Genomic DNA, 23761 nt, shown 5'->3' with positions numbered 1-23761 from the left:
ACCTCAAATTAGGGCTGATTAACGAGTCATTTTCAGGCAAAAATACTGAACATTTTTCTAGTTTCAGCAGCTGAACTGTGAGGTTTTCTGGCTCTGGTATTTAGTTTTTATATTTAACAGTCAGCAGTGGGCTGTTTGGACTGTTCTCACCAAAATTTCATCAAATAATCGGTGAAGTAATCTGCCAGCAGATAGAATTCGAACTGGTTAGAGTGATGAAGACGTCACCTTGGACTAATACTGAGGAGATATGACTGTGGAAAGATTTCTGAGAAGTAATTTTGATGATGCAGCAGCTTTGTGAGTTTATTTTACTTGAATCTTCGTCAGACTTCTTTATATTGAAGGTGATGTCTCGTTATTCATGAAGGAAGTGAAACTTGCACATACTTTTAGACAAAACATCTGTAATCTAATCCCTAATTTCCTTCGGGATTAATAAAGTTTTCTGATTCTGATCTGTCCCGGAGTGAGAAATGTGCACTAATGCAGCTTTTTGCGTGCAGCTTATGCGCCTTAAACCACATGCTCTTGTTTTGTCGACTCAATGCCTCTTGTTTGCATCAGGGAGTAGTCTTTAGGCTTTCGGGGCTGACAGGAAGGCATGTGAGGAATCTCTGTTCGAGGTCTGAAAGCGGAGCAGCTGGGATCGGGAAGTTGGCGGCTCGCTGCCGAGGCACCTGTCCTCAGTGAAAGGCTCCTCTGTCGAGCCGAACAGGTGTCTGCAGAGCAGTTAAGCCCCTCGCTTGAAGTGAACACACTCTGAATTATAGTCATTTATTCACAGGGCCTTCCGTCAATGTTAAGGTCACTGTCCATTGGCCCTGAGCCTTTCCGCCTGCCCTCTTTTTTTTCAGTGATGAGGGCTTCCTTCCTGCCAAGGCTCTACATCTTCCTCTCATCTATTTTTCTGTTGTGGCCCTTTAACCGAACAGCTCAATGACTCCCTTGTGTTTTTGCCTCAGGATCTTTCTCACAACTCATTTACTGATGCGTCAACGCAGCGTTATTGTGCCTGGCCTCCTCCTTCCTCCTTCTGAACGGGCCAACTTTGAACCCCCGATGGGGTGGCGCAGGAAGCGATCAGGTGCACCTCCAGATGGGTCAGTCACCCTGTTCAGAATGAAAGAGCGTTTGTTTACTTCACCTCCTCAGCTCAGAGACTATAGAAAGAAGACCAGATCAGCTGATTGTGGGTTTAGAATATTATTAGTTATTAGTTTCCAACAAGCAACAGACAAACAAATGATACTAATTTCACTGTTGACAATCGAGAAGCCCTGGAGTAACAAGGCTACTTATTTAATGTCTTGCTTCAGAAAGTGCCATACAGACGCCCCAATTAATACTGCAGCTCAAGCAGTGCAGCTTATATTCCAGCTGAAAAAACAAGATTTTATTATGAGTAATGGATGACATCTGTATTTGTTGCTAATTCCTCTATTTTTCCTCCCCCTCTTCTTTTATGCGCTGATTGAAAAATCTTGTCATTTATCTCATTGTTGCTCCCAGCAACAGGGGCAGGTTGAAGAATCGGTGTTCGAGGAACAATTCAAACTGAGGCGTTTTTGAAACAAAGGAGGCGATTTGACGTCAGCGCCTCGCCTCGCCGAACAAAGAGACCGCGTCCACAGAGCAGGCAGAGAAGTGGACAACTGCAGGAGGCCCAGCTTTGAGGTGCCTCACAGATCAGGCACGTGGGAGGGGGTGTGGGGAGGGGGCTCTCTGTGTTGGTTGGTAGGGACTGAGCCTGATAAGGAGAAGCCAGAGCCACAGCCCGTCTGAGGTGTGATTCCAGTAGGTGATAATAAGGGCAGCGAGAAGGGATTGTGTGTGTTTTTTGTGAATTAGTGTGTGTGTGTGTGTGTGTGTGTGTGTGTGCTCACTGTCAACCATACACGCACACACACCTACTTCCAGTTACCATGGACACAAAAGCACAGGACCTAAAATTGTCACTGCCTGCCGGTGATGTGCACACCTCTCGGGCCCGAATCAGCTTACTGACACATCAGGAAAAAGGAGCTTTTCCGCTCGCTGTTCAGTGGAAATTCAAACGAGCCGGAAGCAGACGTTCGCGTTACGTAACGCTGATTTCTTCGATATCTGACAGTACAGCGAGGCATTAAGGTGAGCAGGATTGAGGAGGAGAGTTAAGACGGCGCTGAGAGGCAAAAGTTTTCAGTTTTTCTGCCTGAGAGGAACACAAGTGACTCATGACACATCAGACTCGCGGCTGTGCCTCCCGCGCTCTGCTGCTGCGATAACAGTGAATCACAACGACGCAGATCGCAGACTCTGACAAGAGGAAATCCAAGTCGTTATCCTCGCTCCAGTCTTCAGTTCACTGTGACCTCAGACACACTGTGGCAAAGTTGCAGTCTAAAAACTAAATTCTGTGGAAATTCATTGGGTCCAGACATAAAAACCTCTTTATCTCGGATTAGACTCGTCCACCTCAGGCCAATTCACATTTCTTCCTCTGTGTTGTTCCTGTGGGGTCGGACCAAAATAACTTCTTCACACAGCAAAGCTGATAATGGTTTACCCACACCTGCTATCTCTTCCTATCTCTCTCACACATAGCAGACCAGCTGTGAGGGAGTGTGTGTGGAGTACTTATCTTTGAAGGCCTGGGAAGAGCAGACAGCTGTTTATTGAAGGCAGGGCTTCTTTTTCTGGTGTATCTAGTTTGATTAATGGAAGTTGCTGCTCATTATACTGACCCGATGAGAGGAAACAACAGTGCTTATTTATTCTCTGTGCACAAGTCAGACTCTTTTTTTTTTTTCCTAAAATGCTAACTAATGCTATCCAGGATCAGCAGCTGGGGGTGCTTTTCTACCAGAAAATATGTCAAATATGGCATTTATGATTCGTACCTATTTTTTGTACCTGTGACTAGAGATGGACCGATCCGATATTACGTATCGGTATCGGTCCGATACTGACCTAAATTACTGGATCGGATATCGGAGAAAAATAAAAAATGTAATCCGATCCATTAAATATCGAAAGCACCTCACAAAACTTGCAACACGCCGTAACTCACCTCAGAACGTTAGCACGTCGGAGCAGTATGCATCACGTGATAGAGCGGCTGTGGCATGCGGGACCTGTCGGTGGTCTGGATAGCATTTGGAGCTTCGCTAGCAACCCGGCATTTCATCTCCGACAAAGTTATCCCCGAGAGAAGTAAAGCAAGTGTGTAAGTCCATCTCTGAATGTAAAGCATTCCTGCGTTAAGCTTAACAAGCGACTGCCTCTCCTGCTGCTACTTCAATCATGAAACTGCTTAATGATCAGCTGATCGGCTTTTCTGTTGCGAGTCCGTCTCTCTTGTTTGTTTTTGGCCCACTTTGCACCAGAAAGAGGAAACCAGCGGCTGAACAACAGCAGCACGTTTAAGCTTGATAAGCTGTTGTTAGAATTTATTTAATATTACTTTCTACTCGAGGATCTTTTTCTACGTAGCTGACGCTGGTAACTGAGCAGGGGCGGATCTAGCAAAGTTTAGCCAGGGGGGCCGACAGGGCATTAACAGGGAAAAGGGGGCACAAAGACATACTTTTCTTTCTTATTCTCATTTAAAATGTCTAGCTTTTAATAAATAATTATCTGACACCCAAAGTTTTAATTTGATGTAAAATGAATAGAAGTCAATTACTGTATATAGTGACTATTAAGTCTAATATATATACCCTAGTAAGCTATAGTACTTTTTCCTTTGGGAAGGTACCATCTGTGCAGTCTGCAATTTTGTTGAAGAAAGATGTTGAATCTATTTAATATTTCTTGAAAAATAATTGATTTCTGTGCATTTTTTTTCACACTGCATCAAATTAAGGTTGATTACGTCGATTAAGCATCATGAGGTGGAGCGTGAGGGGTGGTTCCCCATTTTTTATTTATTTATTTTTGTTGCTGGGAGTTGGAACCCTATTAGTTAGGTTGCTTAATAATATCTACGCTAAGTACTCTTTAAAATACCAGAATAGGGAGGATGGTGTAGGTTTAAGTTTATTAGATTGATCAGTATTGCTGAACTATGAAACATTTTTTTTGCATACAGGTATAACAGATTAGCTTTAGTGTAGTTGTTGTTTTAAACTTGAGTATGAACTTATACAAAATGCAGCAAGATATTAAAAAAAACAAGTTTTGTTGATTTAAAAAACACTATATCGGATTCATATCGGTATCGGCAGATATCCAAATTTATGATATCGGTATCGGTCATAAAAAAGTGGTATCGTGCCATCTCTACCTGTGACATTTAGATGCCTCGTATAGTTCAGGCCTCCGAGCCACTATCTCAGCAGACTAACCAATCTCAGTACTAACTCACATCAGCTGATGGATCAGCCGATATCCTTTAGCCCACTGTTCTAGGCTTCCTCCACCTGTAACAATGCTCTTGTCATTGCTTCTTTCAAAGCAGAGCCATACTGCCAAATATGAATTACAGTGGAAGGAGATTGTTTTCATGTTTTGACTCATTTTAACATTTTTTTTTCATTACATTTACTTTCACATTTTTGATGTTTTTAAGAATAAGGTATAATGGATGTTTTCCACCTGCTTTTCCAAGGTTAACAGGTGCACATCAGTGAAAAGATCTGCTACGATCCATAAGCTATTACAAGTGGGAGGGGCTATCTGCATTGCCCACCTGCTGCAGTCTCTCAGTGGAGTTGTGATGGAGAAGTTCTTTGGCATAATCTGCAGACCGATCATTTGCTCCTGAACTTGATTGAGATGTGTCTGTGGTCTGAATTTGTTCACTTTTTAAAAAAAATCTGAGCTTGTTTTCTTTGCTCTACATATTTCCAAAGCGATTGTCAGTCAGTCTGCAGTAAATAATAGTGTTAACTGATGAGTGATGAGCTCTGTGTTTCTCTGAGGCTCTCTCCTTCAGGGTATACGGCTCATTTGCTTGCTGTAAAAACAACAGTCTTCTTTGTCTGGTGAGGGCCTTGGCATTGAAAGTCGACTCCATAATAAACGAGCAAACCGAAGCACTCTCCTTACGAATTGCTATAAAATGTGATTTATGCTGAGAGCATGCAAAGCAGCAGCAGCAGTTCCTCCTCTCCTACTCTTCTGCCATGAGCTCATGCGCCTATAGGTACTAAATGGTGAAATTTTAGCTCTAAGTGGCTTTTGATTGATGCCGTGCCTCTGGTGGCCAGGTCTGTCCTAAATTCTCTTTAAAGTTGAAATGTCCCTCTTGGCGTCTGGGCGAAACAGATCTTGGCGGTTCTTAAAGTCATAAAACAAACCCCACAGAGAGCAAAACGAGGTCATTACGCAGGAAAAATGCTCTGCTAGGACCAGTTAACAAATCACTGGCATATTCCTCGTCATTCTTCCAGAGAAGATAAAATGGTCTTGTTTGTTTGTTTTTTTAAAGGCATTTTGACCACATGCGTTTAGCCTAATAGAATATAGAAGCCTACACCTCTGTGTGGAAATGTAGTTTTGTGTTTTGATGTTTTTTTTTATTCCTGTGTGCGAAGCAGAGATGCTCCATCGTGACCGATCGCAGCTCGTCTTACTCGCTGAACTGTCCTTGCATTTAAATCTTGAGTTAATCCAGTATTTGTGTGAAGGACTGATTTTTCCCATCCAGTGTCCAAACTAATCAGAGAAAGTGTGTTCAAAGTAAAATGCGTTATGATGCAGAATATGCTTATCTCTGGATTTACTGGGCATTAACCTCCTCACCTCGCTGTCAACCATCTGTCAGATACGCTGACCTGCGGCAGTGTCCCAGCTCAGAGAGACGTTTATGAGAAGATGTGAAATGGTTTGCAAAGGAAGAAGAGTGTGGATGCTATTTCTGCTGAATATGAATGTGCAGCTAGCAGCTCAATATAGTGGAAGTGGGCACAGCCTGGCTCTGTGCGAAGGGTTTTGTGCGGATTAAACAAACAAGATATAAAGTGGTTAGTTAGTGAGCTTTAGAGGTGTTAGTAAGCAGATTTTGGACTGTGCCAGACTAGCTGAGCCCCCCCTCCTGTTTTCAGCCTACTAATGTGTTCTATGAAGCTGCACCAGGAGACCATGGAGCTGGCCTAGCTCTGTCCTAGAGTAAGAAAAATCCACCCACAATGATACAGAGACCTTTTAAAGAGCCAGGCTGACTGATTCCCTGTTTCCAGTCTTTAAACTGAGCTGACTGCCTCAAACTAAACACCTGAATGAAAACATTTTCTTTATCTTTTTTGAGCAGCACACCTCATGCCTTATTATTGCAGACGTCACAAACTGATTGAAAATGCTCTTATTTTGACAGGCAGCTTGTACAATAGCTCGAAGCGCGCTGCTGCTTCCACACTTAATCTGCATTAGTGCTGCGATTTCATGTTGTGCTTCTCCGTGATTGTGGCTCCAATAGCTGATTCATTAATGCTGTTTTGAGGGGGGAAATGAGGTGACTCTGTCTGCTACTGCGTCTCCGCTGCCATATGCATACAGTTGGCTTGTGGCTCTCGTTTGAGTAGGCCAGACTTTGCCTCCCCGTCCGGTGTAGGCGCTCCACGAGATTAACTGCGGCTCCTCAAAGCCAGCCGTCATCGCTGCATATTGCTCTTTTGAGCAGAAATCTGCCTTCTGAACTAAAATTAGACCAGCCATCTGTGATTAAAACTGCTAAATATCGCACGCGTCTGGAGAAATGTAGAGCATGTAGCTGCTTCCATTTGTTGCTGAATTATAGCTGATCACTCTCCAGCTCCTTTGTAGCTTTTGAATCTTCACAAATTGGTGACAGTGGATAGTAAAACAGAGAGTGGGGTATTTCTCACCTGCTGCAACCTTAAATGCAGCTTTTAGCACTTCTTCAATGGCCAGTAAGTCCTTCTCACATGTGTGACATGTTAAACCTCAGGACTTTCATTGATCTCCAGATGCAGTCCTCCACCCGCCCCGCCCCTCCACAAACCGCCCTTCAGATCAAACGTAAAGCATCTCCTTTCAAGCTCTGCTTTCCTTTCATGTACGCAGTGCGGGCTCTGTTCGTGCGGGTACGCCTCCGTTATGGTGGTCTCTCTCGTTTCCTTTTTTTTTTTTTCCACTTTTGCTGTATACTGAGTGGGTGAGGGTGACTGCACTCATGCATGCATGAGCTCAGCTCCCGATACAATTGATGGGACCTCTCTCTTTTTTTTTCTCTCTCTCTGCAACTCCCCCACCACCCTGCTCCCAGATCAGCAGCAGTTAATGAAAGTGGATTGATTTTCCTGTACCTCCTGCATCCAACGTTTAATCTGGGGGATGAAATCGACCAGGAAAACAAAAGATCCTACTGCATTCTGTTATATTATGTCTTTGATTGCCTGCCAAGTTCCTTAGAAAACAGTCTGCGTTGGTATAAAACTGGCATAACTGGCACTGACATCCATATGACTTGAGGCATTTTAGTGGAAGAGTTGGACCATTTGGGAAATGCACTCATTGGCTTCTTTGTCAAGATAGAGGAGTGATACTGCTCTCTAGAATATTAGATCCTAATCAATCTTGTCTTGAGTAATTTATAATTGAGTGTTTTTTGAAGTTATCGGTGTTGTGCACATGCCTGCAGGTATTTAACAGACGTCGAGGCGAGGCTCCTGAAACTCTTGAACCTGATTTACCTTTTATCATTTAACTGTGCAGAAACCTTCAGATAGCTCTTTCATTTTTTTGATCCGGAGCTAAGCTGACAAGCTGCTTCAGCTAACTTCATATTTAACCTGGAAATGAGCGCTATCAATCATTAAACCCTTGCTCCTTTCATAATATCCAAGGTGCGACCTAGGAGGGCGTCTTGAGTTTATGACTGCTATAAATTTAGTGTCAGTGGAGGAGCTGGAATTCAGTTTCTGTTATACCCCCCTCCTTTTTCTGTTAAAGACTCATGTCAGAGCCTGATCACGCTGATGGAAGGAGACAGTGTGGGGGGGATTATAACTACTTGTATGTGCCGTCTCCCCTCCTCACACACTTAAGGATGGATTATGCATCACACAAGCTTGCCTTCAGCTTTCAGAAAACTACTCCTCCTCTTCCCTTCAGCCCTCCATATATGGTCTTCCTTCCTCCCCTCTCCTGCTTGCCCTCCGAAAGGTGTTTTTTTTTTTTTGTTTTTTGTTTTTTCTTCTTCTTTGTGTTTTCCTCGTGGCTGTGTGGCTGAGCTACGCCTCTGGTCGATGAGATGAGTCATCGTCATCTAATTGCTCTCAAATTCAGACCGACCGCCAGGTTTCACCTCTCGAGCGACTGAGTTCTACTTTTTATAATCGCACAAAAGGTTATTTCTGTCCAGGAGATGTAGGTGTGTGTTTTCTGGAAACCAATAACACATCAATGGAGCTTTATTGTGTAATGCTACAAGTACAACCAGGTCTTTGTGTGTAGAAATACATCAAAATTAAAGAAGTTAGCAGAATAATTATGTTATGAACTGAAAAATATGTTCAATAAAAGTTCATCCGTTAATAGCAAACCTGTGTTAGCTTCAGTTTATCCCCTTTATTCATACAGAAAATGTAATCCTGTTCAAATGCATGCGTTGAGGTCACGTGTTATTGGTGCATATTTATGATCATTTATTGCAGGCCTTCTCAGGACACAACATCACATCTGATGTTGTGTTTTGGAAATTTAAAGGACAGTCCCTGGAAATATTCTCTTACTGTTGGGTCACACTTTGAGTACGCTCAGTCAGAGCTCTTAGATGACACGGAGCGCAGGGCAACATTCACCTTTATCTGCTTCCGGTGCTACTGCCGAGCTGACATTAAAAAAACAAACAAACAAACAGATTTTTGTCAACCTTTGGATGCTGTGAGAACATGTGCGAACTCTCTCACAGATGGCTCGTGTTCACAAATGTCAACACGGTGAGGTGAACTGCTCAGAGAAATGAATAACATTGCATAAGCGATGACGGCATGAGCAGGGATGGCCTCAGGTGTCCTGATCTCCACTGTTTTGTGTGTGGTCAGAAAATTGCCTGCGTATAGGCACGAAACAAATTCCCAGTAGCTTCGAAATCCACTTTTCTTCTTTTGTTCAGGTTTTTGTAGGTGGCGTCTGTGTAGCTCGTAGTAAAACCGTCCTTTAATGGTTTTTTCTATCTTGGTACACATTTGTTCTCAGCGAGTGTGTTGCATGGGGTGCAGGAGATGAAGCCAGGGAACGAGGCCAGACATCCACCCACACACACTCACACTCTCTCCAGTAGTAGTAGTAGTGCCTTTCTTCCACTTGCATCATTTTATTCCTGCTTCAGCAAAGTAACGCAACAAAAATAGTCCTTTTCTGGATAAGGAACATGGAGAACTGAAAGTGTGAAAGTTCAATTTACAGGGAATTATGCAACAAATCTTTGAAAACAGTTACATTTTCCGCCTTTATTTGAAGCGCCATCTGACACAGCGTCACATGTGGTTTATTTCTCTCTTGCTGATGACCATGACCTACAGACTGTCAGCCATTGTTGCTTCATATTAAACAGCTGTCAGTGGCTGTTAGTGACCAACACAGGAAGTCAGATAGGATTTTACAGGTGTCATATTCCAGACTGGATCCTGCTAAACTCAACAAAAAGCCTCCTGAGATCTGTCAAAAACTGTAAGAATAATTTTAGGGTAAAAACAGTAGTGCAAAATGTAATAGTCCGTCCTCTCTTCTCTTTAGTTTAGTTTTCGGGGCATATGATAAAGAAACTGTGTTTGACCAAAATTTACTGACTGTCTTGTGACTCCTTTGCTAAATAGTAACTGAGCTATGAGCCATTAGATGGCCTCGGTGTGAGGTTCAGTAATAATATCTGTACTTTACAGAGTAAAGACGGAACAGAAAACTGTACAAATTTAGCTCAGACGATAATAGCAGCCTTATAAATTGGACACTAAAATGTCAGGTGCGTAACAGACTGAAGGACAACAATAGAGATGCAGAAAAACTATATGCTATTCGTGTAAAATGTTAGATTTAGTTTAATTTTTCTCTACAAAAATTGAGTCAATCTGCTGCTATTTTTCTTTGAAATCCTTTATTTATCAGGCAGACAGGTGTCCAAAACCTGATAATGTCAAATGAAGGAAAAAAACAAAACACTTTCACATTTACAAATTGTAAACAAAGAAATGTGTGGGTTTTTTACTTTATATAAAATAACTACTTCACTAGTCATTTCACACTTATGTTCTACAGCCTCAGTTTAAATAAACGTTCTACACCAAGACGTTTCAGTGCCAACCTCTTTTAATTATTGCTATACTATGTGAAAAGGTCACCGTGCTTCCTAGTAGGCAATAGCTTTGCCTTCCAGAAATGTCAGAGGGCTTATGCACAATATAATCTCCAACAAACCACAGGTATGGACAGCTTATCCTGTAGGAATTAAGCGCTACACAAGCAGCTGTCACAGCGTCATTCATGTGTGGATATGCCACACAGAAAGTCTGCAAAGGAGCCGTCAATCCACCTGTAGGCCGGTGTGTCATCGCGCTCTGTGAAAGTAGGAGCTGCTTCTCCTCTTTCAGACAAATGAGAGGGCCGCAGAGAGCTCGGCGGAAAGCCAAATGAGCTGTGGGCGAAGTCTATCAGGTTCCACAGGTGGAAACATCACCCGGCTTATTCAGGGGATGCGCAGCTAATCGTGAGGCGGAGGGACAGAACACCCGGCTAGAGGCAGGATGTTTTCAGGAAGACCTCTGAGCTGCAGCACTAACAATACTAATTGTAACCTTTGAGTTTGTGGTGTGCAGAAGGATGTCAGTGTAACCTTTTGACTGTCGTTGGTTTTTGTATTTTATGTTGATCCCATTGTTCTAAAAACTCTGTTGCAAAGCTGCTCCTCCACAAGACATTACAACGAATTGTGGTTTGTGGTCAGACAGCTTCAGAGACAGCTGGAAAAACGTAAGAACGAACTGTTAAATCTCTGGAAAAACGGTTAGAATTCTCTGTGTGAAGTTCTCATTAAACTGGTAGTAGCTGTCACACTTATAATTTCCCTGATAGTCTTGCGTGTGTAGATTTCTGCTTTCCATAAATTGTGATGACAACTATCGGGTCCTGGCAGTGTCCCAAGTTGCTCTTGCCCACATGTAACGAACAACAGGTAGTTGTCCTTCCTGTTCTAATTCCTGGAAATAGTCTGTTTGCTTTGGGTGAGGGGAAGTTCACGGGTAAAACTTTGAGGAGGCACTCGCTTGCTATGAATTCTCCAGACTATTCCCTCCTCCACGCTCTGATATCACGCAGGCTTTGTGCAGGGATATTTGCATTTTCACATCTAACCTATGAAAAGGCTCAGAACTGGAGTCCACGTGTAAAAATGGTTGAGACGTTCTAGTACAGTCCGATCTTTGCCTGTATTTTGCGTTTTTGGAGGTTGTTCCTTTCCTTTAATCTGCTAGCACTTTTATTTTTATTTAGTTTGTTGGATGCAGAGTCCAAAGTCCGTGCTAGATTGTTTTATTTCCCTCCCACGGGAAAAAACCCAGGTTAAAATGATTTACCTTAACTCTAATCTTTTCCTTATTACTTTCTCTTTCGTATCCTCGTTACTTCAACACGTAAGCGCTATGCCCGCCTCACATATAGTTTGACACACCCTGGAACCGAAGAATGCTGCTGCCTCGCTTGCAGTTCTGGTCGTGCGGTTGAACTCTGGGGCTTTGTTAGCAACCGGCAGCTCCCAGAGGGTTGCGCCTCTACTCACAGAATGACTCATCGAGTACCGCTGGCACATTTTGGCCAGGCCTGCTGAACAATTGGAGCAGAGTGGGAGACGATAGCTGAAACGGATCTTCTCAAATTAGTTAATGGTTATTGAAAAGGTGTTTTTCTGTACTGAGAAAGACTGATTGTGATTTTAAACCCTAATCCTGCAACTGAAACATCAGAAAACAAAAAAAAAATATTAGAAAGTACAGTGTGAAACTCGAGGTACATGTTTTGTTTTGTATCAAGTATCCCAAACTTGCAAAAAAGGAGATCATTTAAATGTAGTTGAACCATAAAACTCATACTCTGATGTCTCTATGAAATCTGTACTCATTAGTGTTCAAAATACGAGACTTTGACGAAGGAAGTCCTGACTTCTTGCACACATAAACCCAAAACCAGATGGATTTGTGGGATTATCGTAACTTTAGATGAGATAAAACAAAGGTCTTGTTTTCCCTCAACTTCCTGAGAGGAAACGAGAAGAGTTTCAGCTGTGAGACCCAAAGCCTTCATGCAGCGCACTGGTGGGATTTAAGGTTTTGTTTGTGCATATTAAAGTTAATCCTGGTTATATCTTGAAAAGACAAAAGGCTTTAGCATAAGGATGAACATAAAAGCTGGCAGCGAGCTCTGGCTAGAGATAAGTGGGCAGTTCAGTCAAGGCTCCCGAAGCTATCTGACTCAATAACAAAAGTCTGCTCAGAGAGTTAATGTGCCACAGACTGGCGCTCTCCGAAGCTCTCGTGCTTTTGATTTAGTTTGTTTTGTGCGTCTCGACAGCCCTTGCCTGCCACAATGGCAAACACAGAAGGGTTTGTTTAGGAGTTTCTCTCTTAGTCAATACAGAGCAGACTTCAAGGTTACTCTGAGGCAGACTGTCACCAACATGTTGTCTCTGTGTGGCCTGCAGGCCGGTCGCTGTCTCTTGGAAAAACACCACTCCGCTCTGCACCGGTGAGATTAAACCTGAGGGATTTGTACTCCTCACCGTCTGCCTGTCAGGAGTTGCGCGCAGAGTGACGAAGCATGTTGTGACGGCTGTCCTCGTGGTATCAGCTGGATGAATGAACGACTGTTTAATCTGGGCCTGAAAAGATTTAAGGACAGGGGAGAGAAAGAGAGGGCAATTAGAGGGAAGAGGGATTTAAGGGCTGATTGGTGGGTAGGTGGGTGGGTGTATTTCACCTGCAGTGGGGGGAATGTGTTTTCTACCCCCTAACACGATGTGACGGTGTCGCCTACCAGTGAATTTAAGGTGATATTAAGAATGCCTGAGAGCAGCTGAGTGGACAGAAGGGGGAGATCAAATTTTAATGAAGTGATTGTGTTAAATTGCATGCTATGCGCTCTTAAGCTGCTCCCCCGTGACTCCCCGACACAGCCCCGAAACGCTGTTTACCAGCATCTCGACTGTTATGCACATTTATGACGAACTCGTTTCAGAAGAAGTTTGTGGGGTGCGAGTTCCCACGTGCACAGTTCAAGTTTACCCTCAAGGCTTTGCTTAATAGTAATGTTTACCCTATAGTAGCTTTAGTCAGGCTGCGGCTGTCCTGTGCAATGTTTTTTACTACTGATCTGCTAATTGCTTACTGTGTAAAGTGCTATAAAATGTCAAGGTCCAGTAGAAGTGCACAATTCCCCGCAGCCCACGGTGACGTCCTCAGATCGCTTTGTTTGTCGGATTAAACATCTGTCCAAAGTAGTGCTTGTAACTATACGAGAGAAAATTGTTTGAATGAAAAATTGTACACATTTGGAACCATCAAGCATTTAGAAAAAACAATTTTTTGCTTTTTTAGCTCACTGGATTGAGCAGGATGTATCACAAGGATAATGTAGAGTCCCAGGTTCAAATCTCACCTTAGATAGGGTGGCTATAGCTTAGCAGTTGACCTGATCTACCTACTAACTTAGAGGTTGGTAGTTTGATCCTGGAGTGGTTGGAGTGTTCCAAGTGAGTAGAAATGCACTGTATAAGAACCTGTTCAACTTTCCATTGATCTTTCTACCAGTTTTCCAGTCTTTTCTTTGTGCTCTTAGATAAATGCTTAAAAACGAATTTGTATCAATATCCAGATAATCATTTTCTGTAGTAAACATGTCGCTTGAAGCAGTCCTGTAGCAGAGTATTCTGTACTGTACCCAAATCTGTGGGTTATATTTCATTTCTTCTAGAAAGCTCTCGCTAGCCAAAGAAATTGTTTGGCAGAGAAGATGGATGAATTGAACCGGAGCTGTGTCTCACATCAGCCCCGCTGTTCACTGCTAATGTGCTGTCATGGAGCGACAGAGAGTTCGATTCGAGAGCAACCCGAGAGAGTCGGGCAGCGTTATCGCTCGTGGGGCCGAACACATGAATGTGTGGGAGCTGTGGGAGCTTCTCTGTGACCGGGGAAGGAATTATCCTGACAGTCTGTGACTAGGCTCTTTTCGCCTGTCTGCCTCTCTGTGTGTCAGATGCATGGCCCGAGTTGGATGGGGCCTCGGGCTGTAAACCCCCACCACCCTTGCCTGCGCCTACATCACCCCCTGTCCAGAGCGGAGAGCCTGTCGCCTCCCATCTCCTCTCGCTTTACAGTTGTGGGACAGGCAGCGCTTTCTAAATCTGCGATGGCCACGAATACTGTAAATGATTTCACACCACACGAGATGCTGACTGGGCTCTCGAAGCCTCTAATCGATTGACCTCCTTTTACAGCCCGTTGTGGGTTTGTTAATTGGTCTCCAGCTCCCTGCTGACACAGTGACCCTAATGGAAGAGAATTACTGCTGTCTCGTCATGCATTAACCTCCCCCCTTTTTTTTTTTTTCATCAACCCTCCCTCCATCTCAGGCCTAACCTCTGCCCCCCCCCCCCCCATTTGCTGCTCACTCTCTGGTTTCACAGCAGCTGGTTAGACAGGGGGTGCACATGCACTCCCGCCTTGTCACATGTCCCTGTGCCTCTGGGAGCTGCAGTCAGGTGACACTGCCAAGCAAATTAAAGCACCAAAAGGCATACACTTACTGTTTGCATACGATTGTCCCTTAATTAGTTTAAGCATAATGTGGCCGTGGTCGGGGTTATGAGAGGCTTCTGCACAGGTCAGATGAAGCTTCAGGGCTTTTGTGCAGAACACATTTCTCCTGCCGTTTTGTTTTCTTTGTAGTTTTAGGCAAAATCACTGCTGAAATTAGGACCAGTTATAGTGATTTCCAGCTCTGTATTTTTAATATTAGCTTCAGCTACAGTAGCTTTGCATAAATAATTTCATCCTGACCCCTTCACTTTTTTCATATGTAAGAAATTTGCTGTTTTAAGCTTTGGTCTGATTGGCTGACCTTCACAAATACAAGGTTTACATAGCAGGTGGGGGGACACGTGTGTACTTGCGGAGGTCACCCCTTTTTGACAACACACAGAGAAAAGAGTAGAAAAACTGTGTGAAAACAAACCGTTATAGCAGTGTGAAGCCTGAGCATGATCGTGTGATCATGTTTATCATGAGCAGATTCACAAGGTGACATCTTTTAAATGGCCTGACTTTCAACAATAACATGTGTGACTCAAAAATAACAGGGAGGCTCCAGATGATCATAACATGGTTAAAATCTCAGGAGATGAGCCATGATTGCCTCCTTTTTTATTTATTTTTTGTCTGTTTAAGTTTGTGTGTGTAGAAGTGTCTGCTGTGCAGCTGTGAGCCTCGGCGCTGTATAGCAGCTCACCCCTAGTGGCTGCTGCCTCTATTATTTAGAAGTGTGAATATTTTATGACAACATCAGGGCTGGGAGTTTGGGAGACGGCTGCCCTAATGAGCCATGGCACTCACTCATTTGGACCTTAAACGGGCTGCTGAATGCACTTTTGTGGCGCCACAAAAACTGCACAGGGGGTATGTAGTAAAGTGGGTGTTAAAGTCTTATTTGGGGTTTTACTACTCCAGGGGAAAAATGCAGAAAATAGTCGTCTCACTGTTATGGGAGCAGATCGGCAAATCGTCCCGAGGATGAGCCTCGAGCATGAAGGCGAGGCTCAGTTTGTATACTGAGAAAAACTGAAGCCTGTTAAAACAAGAACTTTGTTATGTCGGCTGTGGTACTAGAGCAAAAAGAGAAATAGAAAAAGAAGCTAAACAGTGGGGTTCACAATCATTTCTTTATGTTTTAGAGAAAAACAGATGAAGCTCTACAGTGTAGTTTTGTCCTCTGCAGTCATATAAATCTGTGCAGACGTGTCCTCTGAGGGGTCAAACACAGAAGAGCCAATGTCATTAAAGTCAGCAGCTCACAGACCTGACATCACTGTGCATGAGAGTGCGTCACGCAGCATGATCAGTCAGAGAACTTTTCAGCTTTAAAGTGTATGCGAAGAGACAGAGAAGCACTAAGGGCAGAGCAACGCTGCTCTTTCAGACTATTATAGAAGAGCCTTTTAGCTCTGTCCAAGGGCCAGTGTGGTTTTAAAATGTCTGCTTTTAAACTTGTTTTCTCTGTCTTCTTTTCATTCAATACTAAACTTTTCTTTGTTTCTGTTTTTTTGTTTTTGTTTTTTTTGTTGCAGTGAGGGTGTCTTCAAGTGTCCGGAGGATCAGCTGCCCTTAGACTATGCCAAGGTACGACTGACACTCCTAATCCCAAACTAAAGCCAAACCCACACATGCAGGAGTATTTTTAAAAGCACATTTTTCCCTCCTTAGTTGAAAAATCAGCATGGTAACAACATGAACCAAACCCACCACATTTGGAAGCCTCAACATGTGTTTTGTCCGCTGCCATGTTTTTTTGTTTGTTTGTTTGTTTGTTTGTTTGTTTGTTTGTTTGTTTGTTTGTTTGTTTGTTTTTGTTTGTTTTTTGGTTTGTTTGTTTGTTTTTGAGGGGCAAATTAGCATATTTTAGATGAGCGGTTGGAGTTGCTAATTAATGCTAATTAGTGGATATATCTTGGACGGGCTATACCAAAGTGCAAGTCCCGATAATTTCCATTGAAAATGCTCCAAAAGGCAATAACAGCACAAACACAGCTGAGTGGTTCACTTCACTGACTCCAATTAGCAGCTGTGGCCTAGCAAACACTGAGTGGTTACACTTCTGTCAATCAAACCAGCTACACCCCCTACTGCAGTATGTGAAAAAACAGACCCTGTTTAGTTGGTTTGAAGGAGGAAAATATCCATAGAGGTCAAATATATTTAGTTCTAGGTTGTAAACCTTTTTTAATTGATGTGAAGTGGGGTATTTTAACATGGGAGTCTATTGAGAACAAATGACCCCATAATGTAGTGGTTTGTATGGTTCCGATCCCAGGGGCAGACACAAACCCAGGCTCAGGGGGCATATGGTAGTCCAAGTGCTGGTCCCAAGTCTGGATAAATGGGATGGTTATGTAACAAAAAACAAAAACAAAAAAAAGCAGCACCTGGTATAAAATCTGTGTCAGATAAAAGATGTGGATCCATCCACTCCGATGACCTCATTTGGGAAATAAGGGAGCGACCAAAAATACCCTCTGCCAAAAGCCGATGGGGAATGACTTGCTTTGAGACATGGACAGCATAAAAGATGTTCTTGAAACCTCAGACTTTTGTGTTATGTGCAAACTGAACAACATTACCTAAGTTAAACAAAACACTTAACAGAACATGTTTTAAACTCAGTTTCGCCTTGTTTATGGATGTCTGTACACTGGAAGTTTTCAAAGAGTTCTATTTGGCAAGGCCAAAGGTGATAATAGCCATGATACAGCTCACCGTGAGGTAACGTGAGTGTGCTAAAATGCTTGTGTGACCAAGCTGATGTGCACCAGATCAAAGAATTGACCATTTGTACAGAATTTCTACCACGTTAGCATCCAGATTTTAAGCAGATACATTAACTGTGATCACCCCTGTGGTTGAGAAATTTAGCACGCTAGCATTTAAACTAAACACAGAGTACAGATAAGACTGGAGATGATCAATGTAACAACATGCCACTAGATGCTAGAATAATTAAAATGCTAGCTTTGTAGCATTTTTGTTTTGTTTGCATTCATCTGCTTCAGGATGTAAATAAACTGGGCTACACTGGCCTGACTAGGAACGAATGCAAATCAGATGTCTAACGAGTACAAAGATTAGATAAAGATGGAGTCATGAATCCGGATGTAAATGCAAATTATCAGAAAAACTGCTTTAGGGTGATGGCTTTGACTTTATAATGGTGTGATAAAAGCTGAATTTTTGAAAGTAAGTTTACAGATCCTTGTTTTAACTGAGAGTCAGAGTCAGTGGAAAATCTATTAAAACTAGTACCACCCCACCCTCGCCTCTTTTAATACATCTCTTTATGTCCAGAAGAAATTTCAGCTGAACAATAAATGCAGTTAATCAGATTGTGCTCAGGGGGAAAAGATAATGACTAACTGTATTCAGAGTCGGCGGCTGGCTCTCACACACCCACACCCCCACTGCAAAATGAGAGACTGGAAGACAATATAAGGGGCAGGAAAGGATCATCTCCTTTTCAGTGCAGCGTTAGGCTTCAGTTGATAAGTCTCCCATGCAGTTTGTTAACTTTACTCTTTATGATCTTGTTCTATGTGCACAAAGCTCATTTATTCAAAGCCACTGGAAAAAGAAAAAGATGACTGCACTAAATAGAAGTTCATCATCGTTCAGATTTAATGAAAGCTGATACCGTCAGGCGGGGAGGAATAAGGTGATTTTTGTGACCTTAAAACTAAAATTATCAGGGTTTAACCTCGAGCTGCAGCAGGCTCAGCGGGGCAGCAGTGCAGGTCTGCATGCTGTGCTCAGAGCGATGAAGGCGCCTGTAATAGCAGGGACTCCCCACGGGAAGGATGTGCTCATGGCACACCTGTCAGACGCTGTTATTTGCCAAGGCTCCCAGTCGCCTGTAAATTACCCCATCCTGGTGGTCCCTGTCAGGGTTGTTGTAACGCTCGCTGAACACTGTCCTTCGAAAACGTGCACAAACACAACCTCGCTCCCACAGAACAACAGTGTTGCAGTCATTAAAGGATTGCACTGTTTCTGCTGTAGCAGCAGTGCACGGCCAACAATTGCTGCAGCAGACAGAATAAACCCCCAACTTGGAGCTCCAAAGAGATTAACCCCCCCGATCTGCCTGCGACTAACTTATTAAAAGGTCATTATTGCCGTCCTCCTGCAAATTCCAAGACTGTAACAATGAGAGAGTGTTTCAGTGTGCTTTAGAGGACTTTTTTTCTGCTCTTTGTTTCTTCTCAGAGAATGTGATTATGGCACTGAAATCTCAACCGCTCCTTCAGTGTAAATGGAGTCGCTTTCTGTGGATGTCATTTCACTTCAGAGATGTACTTTAAAACACTTGAAAAGGCGTCTATCTCCTAACAAAGCTGCTGCAAACAATGAGAGAGACGACGAGGGTTTCCTTGCAGATCGTTTTCCAAATGAATTTTTAACTTGCTGGCGATGGCAGAGACACGTGAGCGCAGTCGGGCACTTTCTGGGAGCCGTTATTTGTTCGGAGGGCTGTTGTGACATTTTGAGGAAGTGGCTTTTCTTGTTTGATCAGTGCTCTGCCCGTGCTTCGTGTGACAGCACAAGGGATGGAGATGCAGCGAAAGAGCCGTAAATCCTCTGGACAGCGTACTGTAGGGAAGGATTTGGGGTGTTTTGGCAGAAAACTGACTCATCCCTATCGCTCTGTGACCAAGAATAAATAAATCTTTTCCTCTTTTCTCCCCTCTCTGACTCTTTCAGAGGTCCCATAAAACGACAGACTTACTCATTATCACTGCAGTGCTTGGCTTGAGTCACTGTGCTGCAGTCTGATGAGGGCTGCATTTACCCTTTTTGCAATATAAATCTCCAGTGTGTGTAACTGTGAGCAGCCACTGAGTGTCTGTATTCTGGTTTATGATTTCCCATTATTCACTTAACCAGTGTCTCATTTATCCCATATTTCCTACCCTCAAAGTAATGACAAAGCTTACAAATGTAGCAAAAACTTGTCAAAGCCACATGCATTTAACCAGTGGGGACACATCCTGGGATCTGCTACACCAACCTCCTCTTGCTTTTCTGTTTAGATCTACCCAGACCCAGAGCTGGAGCAGCAGATCTTGGCTCTGCCCATCCGATGCATCCACAGCGAGGAGGGCTGTCGCTGGACTGGCCAGATGAAGCAGCTGCAGGTAACAAGCCATGCCCTCTGATACATGCCTCCTTCCTCCACTGCTGCACCCAGCATGTGGGGTGATTCTGATGACCTGTTTTGTGTCTCTCAGGGCCACTTCTCCACCTGCGCCTTCAATGTGATACCCTGCCCCAATCGCTGCTCAGTCAAGCTGACGCGCCGCGACTTGCCCGACCACCTGCAGCACGACTGCCCCAAGCGCAAGGTCAAGTGTGAGTTTTGTGGCAGCGAGTTCACCGGCGAAGCCTATGAGGTAAGCACTTCACACCTTTTTTTAAAAAAATCATTTTTATTATGGTTTCTCTCTCATTGTAAACAACTTCATGTGACAGCACACGATTTCCATGGTTATATGAAAGGTGTTTTTGTTGAAAGCAGCAGGAAAAGTGAATGCACGTGTCAGAGCCCTCGGAGAGTCTAGGTCTATTTTGAAATAACACGTGTGTTGGCAGAAAGAAAGAATATATAACCGTGTCTTTCATGCTGAAAGTGTTTTCCACAGCTGAAGTAATTCAGGCTTCTTACTAGCACCTCTGTCATTACTGCCAGCCTGCCCCTCCTCTGTTTACTCTGCTTTCCCCTTTGCCCAATATTACAGGAACATTAATATACTTTTGACCTTTACCAATAATCCTAATATCTAATGTAAGCATTTATATGGATGTGCCTTTAAGCTGCTGAGATTAACAGCAGTACTCAGAAAATTCATTTATTCACAAGACAAAAAAAATAGGTTGTTAAAGTTTCTACAAAGTTGGTTATACTTATAAAATAACTAAATATCTTACCCTTGCAGCCTTGGACTCAAGACTCCTTCATTAACACTGTTTCTCACATTGTTTAATGTTAGCTCGAGGTTGCCATTTACTCTTAGCAACTGCATTCAACTTGTCATTTATTAAATATGACTTATTTATCTATAATTCTATTTGTTAGCTTTTTGAAGCTATTCCATTTCATAGGTATTTTACAGCTACAGTTTAGCTAACAGCTTAAATTGTTTGTCTCTACTGTAGTGTAGTTATTAGCTAGCAACTGTTATCTATATATTTAAGTTAAACAATAAGTTTATATTTATAGATAGCTATTTTAGGTTTTTGTACAGTAAATTAAATATAGTTTGTTACTTTGTTTCTCTTAGCTAACAACTGTTAGCCGTGCATTTAAGCTAACAATTCCCTACAATGTGGTGTTAATTTTAAACAGTATTTTTAACAATTTAATGAGTTTATCCACATTAGAAGCGAAAGCTTGTTCCTACCACTTAAAGTTGATAATAACACTTAAGAGTTATCATCTTATAATTTTGTATATTTGTACATTTTATATATTTTTTCTCTGTTAATACTCTCCATATGTATATAGTGCTGCAGTGCTAACAGGCATGTTTGCACTGAGTAGGAGATGCTCTGTATCTCATTGTACAACTGTATAGTGACAATAAAGGCGTTATTAGGGCAATCGTGGCTCAAAGAGTTAGCAGTTTGTCTTGTAACGGGAAGGTTGCCGGTTCGAGCCCCGGCTCGGACAGTCTCTGTCGTTGTGTCCTTGGGCAAGACACTTCACCCACCGCCTACTGGTGATGGCCAGAGGGGCGATATGGCAGCCTCGCTTCTGTCAGTCTGCCCCAGGGCAGCTGTGGCTACAACTGTAGCTTGCCTCCACCAGTGTGTGAATGTGAGAGTGAATGAATAGTGGAATTGTACAGCACTTTGAGGGCCCCGAAAAGTGCTATATAAATGCAATTCATTATTATATTATATTCTATCTTATAATTTTAGGTTATTATCTGAAAATGAGGAGTTATTTCTGAATGAGTTGAAATTTCAAGATGCATAAATTTGGAAAAAGTCAAAATTCTGACATGTGTAATGTGAAATTTTAAGTTTTGAAAGTTGGCAAAATGCCAAAACAAATGTTCAGTGGCAGAAACACTTTAATTTGAATTTAAAAAAAATGTTTGAATGGAAGACTGTTTTATTTAGGTCATTTTTTAAAACTAAATATACAGTTTTTATTTTTATTAAATTAATTCAGTTCAGTTCCCGTGGCTACTGGAAAAGTAGTGGTAATACATGGAACTAAATTGCCTCACAAATCTAGCAATATAAAATGGGTAAAAAAAAGGTTTTGCTTTCTGTGCTGGACACCATTAGATATAATTGGTGAACATTTTGTTATTAGATTAAGATCCAGTTAGATCCCCATGATTCATTACTATTCATGGATCCAGGTGTGTTCATTGCTGCAATAACATTCAGTATAACCCAATTTTAACAGGCATTATTTTGTTAATTAAAATGCAGTTTAAATAAAAGACACCATCAAATATGCACACCTCCATGTCTGAATCATAGATTTATGTCATAACCCCGATCTAATTTTTTATTTTTCTCATTCCAGAATCACCAGGGTGTATGTCCTCAAGAGAGCGTTTACTGCGAGAACAAGTGCGGGGCGAGGATGATGCGTCGCCTGCTGTCCCAACACAGCATGGCCGAGTGCCCCAAACGCACGCAGCCCTGCAAGTACTGCGGCAAGGAGTTCGTCTTCGACACAATCCAGGTCTGTTTCACATTAAGTTTATGACCAGATGCTGTGATTTTTCCTAAAAGGCTCCTTAATTTCTTTTTTAAATGTATTTATTTTTTATTAGTGAAATAATTATGTTTGGCAAGATGAAGTGCAGAGACACATTTTATCTTCTGTCTGTAATTCAGCCTATTGGGGCCCGATGGCAAAGAGAAAACCTGCTGTAGCTGAAGGATGTTTCCATTTATGGTGTCTCTGTCTTGTGGCAGCTGGATTTTTAGTGTGAAGCTGCTGTTTTTTCTTTCTGGGTTTTTGTTATGGGGAAGGCACCTCCTGCTGCACACATCTGGCCAGAGGCAGAGCAGTCAGTGTCACCCTCCCCCCACGTGACAGGCCAAGATGTAATAATCCAATCTTGGTCATAGCACACACTAGTGTTGAAGAGCTTTTTCCGTTGTCACGTGATATTCAGAGCTTTTCTCAATATTGCTCATTTAATTGGTTTACAAAGATAGGTGTTATCTTGCTTCCTCATGTCGCCATCTAGTCTATAATGGGGTATCTCAAACAGCTGCTGATTTTACCATGACAACATACACTAATTTACAATAATATGCAATATAATACGTCACATGAAGATATGGAAGACATTTTATAGACTGGTTTTAATGAAATCAGTTTATGAAATGATCAGCCGACATTTATAAAATGGATGAAAATGTATAAAAATGTTAATCACAATTAACCAGATCCACTGCTTTCCTTGGTTTATTCAGCCATGGATCTAAAACCATAACGTATTTACTATAACAAATAGTTTCATTTCTTTTCTTTGAAGCTAAAATAAAAATAATTTTATGCTTTTTATCTCTGTAGCCTCATTTTTAAACCCAAGTTTTGGGGGGTACTTTCAAGGGCTTCTTTTCCCCTGTACAGCTATTAATCTGAGCCTTGGTGTGCAGTCTGTGTTCTTACTGGTCATGCTGTCTGTCCTCTGCAGAACCATCAGTACCACTGCCCTCGCTTTCCTGTCCAGTGCCCAAACCAATGCGGCACACCCAACATTGCCCGAGAGGACCTGGCTAACCATATGAAGGATAACTGCGGTAGCGCCCTCGTTCTCTGCCCCTTTAAAGATGCCGGGTGCAAACACAGGGTAAGACCTGCATCATTTGACCTTAAGAGATGACTTGTCAAATGTTTTGCCTTTGTTGTCCAAGAAGGAAACTTCTGGTCCTTGGTAAATGTGTCCAAAGTATTGCCTTTCTTCTTCTCAGACATGCACTGCTGTGGCTGTAGGGTCTATTTTAATGAGATCAACACTTCTACACTCTGACAG

At 42.5% G+C, this 23761-nt stretch overlaps 1 protein-coding gene across 1 annotated transcript in view; it reads left to right on the top strand.

The window, feature by feature from the left end:
* The window catches only part of traf4a (tnf receptor-associated factor 4a), a 38111-nt gene that overhangs the window by 10153 nt on the left and 4197 nt on the right, over positions 1–23761 (top strand). The window contains exons 2-6 of the mRNA XM_086261969.1: positions 16274–16325; positions 19784–19888; positions 19982–20143; positions 22294–22455; positions 23423–23578. Of these exons, the coding sequence (XP_086118095.1) occupies positions 16274–16325; positions 19784–19888; positions 19982–20143; positions 22294–22455; positions 23423–23578 (637 nt within the window). The remainder of the gene's footprint in view (positions 1–16273; positions 16326–19783; positions 19889–19981; positions 20144–22293; positions 22456–23422; positions 23579–23761) is intronic.

This window comes from Aulonocara sp. 'chitande type north' Nkhata Bay, linkage group LG14 (assembly GCF_057382095.1).
Source record: "Aulonocara sp. 'chitande type north' Nkhata Bay isolate Kocher_YH1m ecotype deep benthic linkage group LG14, A_spYH_male_GT1.1, whole genome shotgun sequence".
NCBI classification, from domain to species: domain Eukaryota; kingdom Metazoa; phylum Chordata; class Actinopteri; order Cichliformes; family Cichlidae; genus Aulonocara; species Aulonocara sp. 'chitande type north' Nkhata Bay.
The sequence above is the reverse complement of the archived record's forward strand: the minus strand, read 5'-3'. Positions and strand labels throughout refer to the sequence as shown.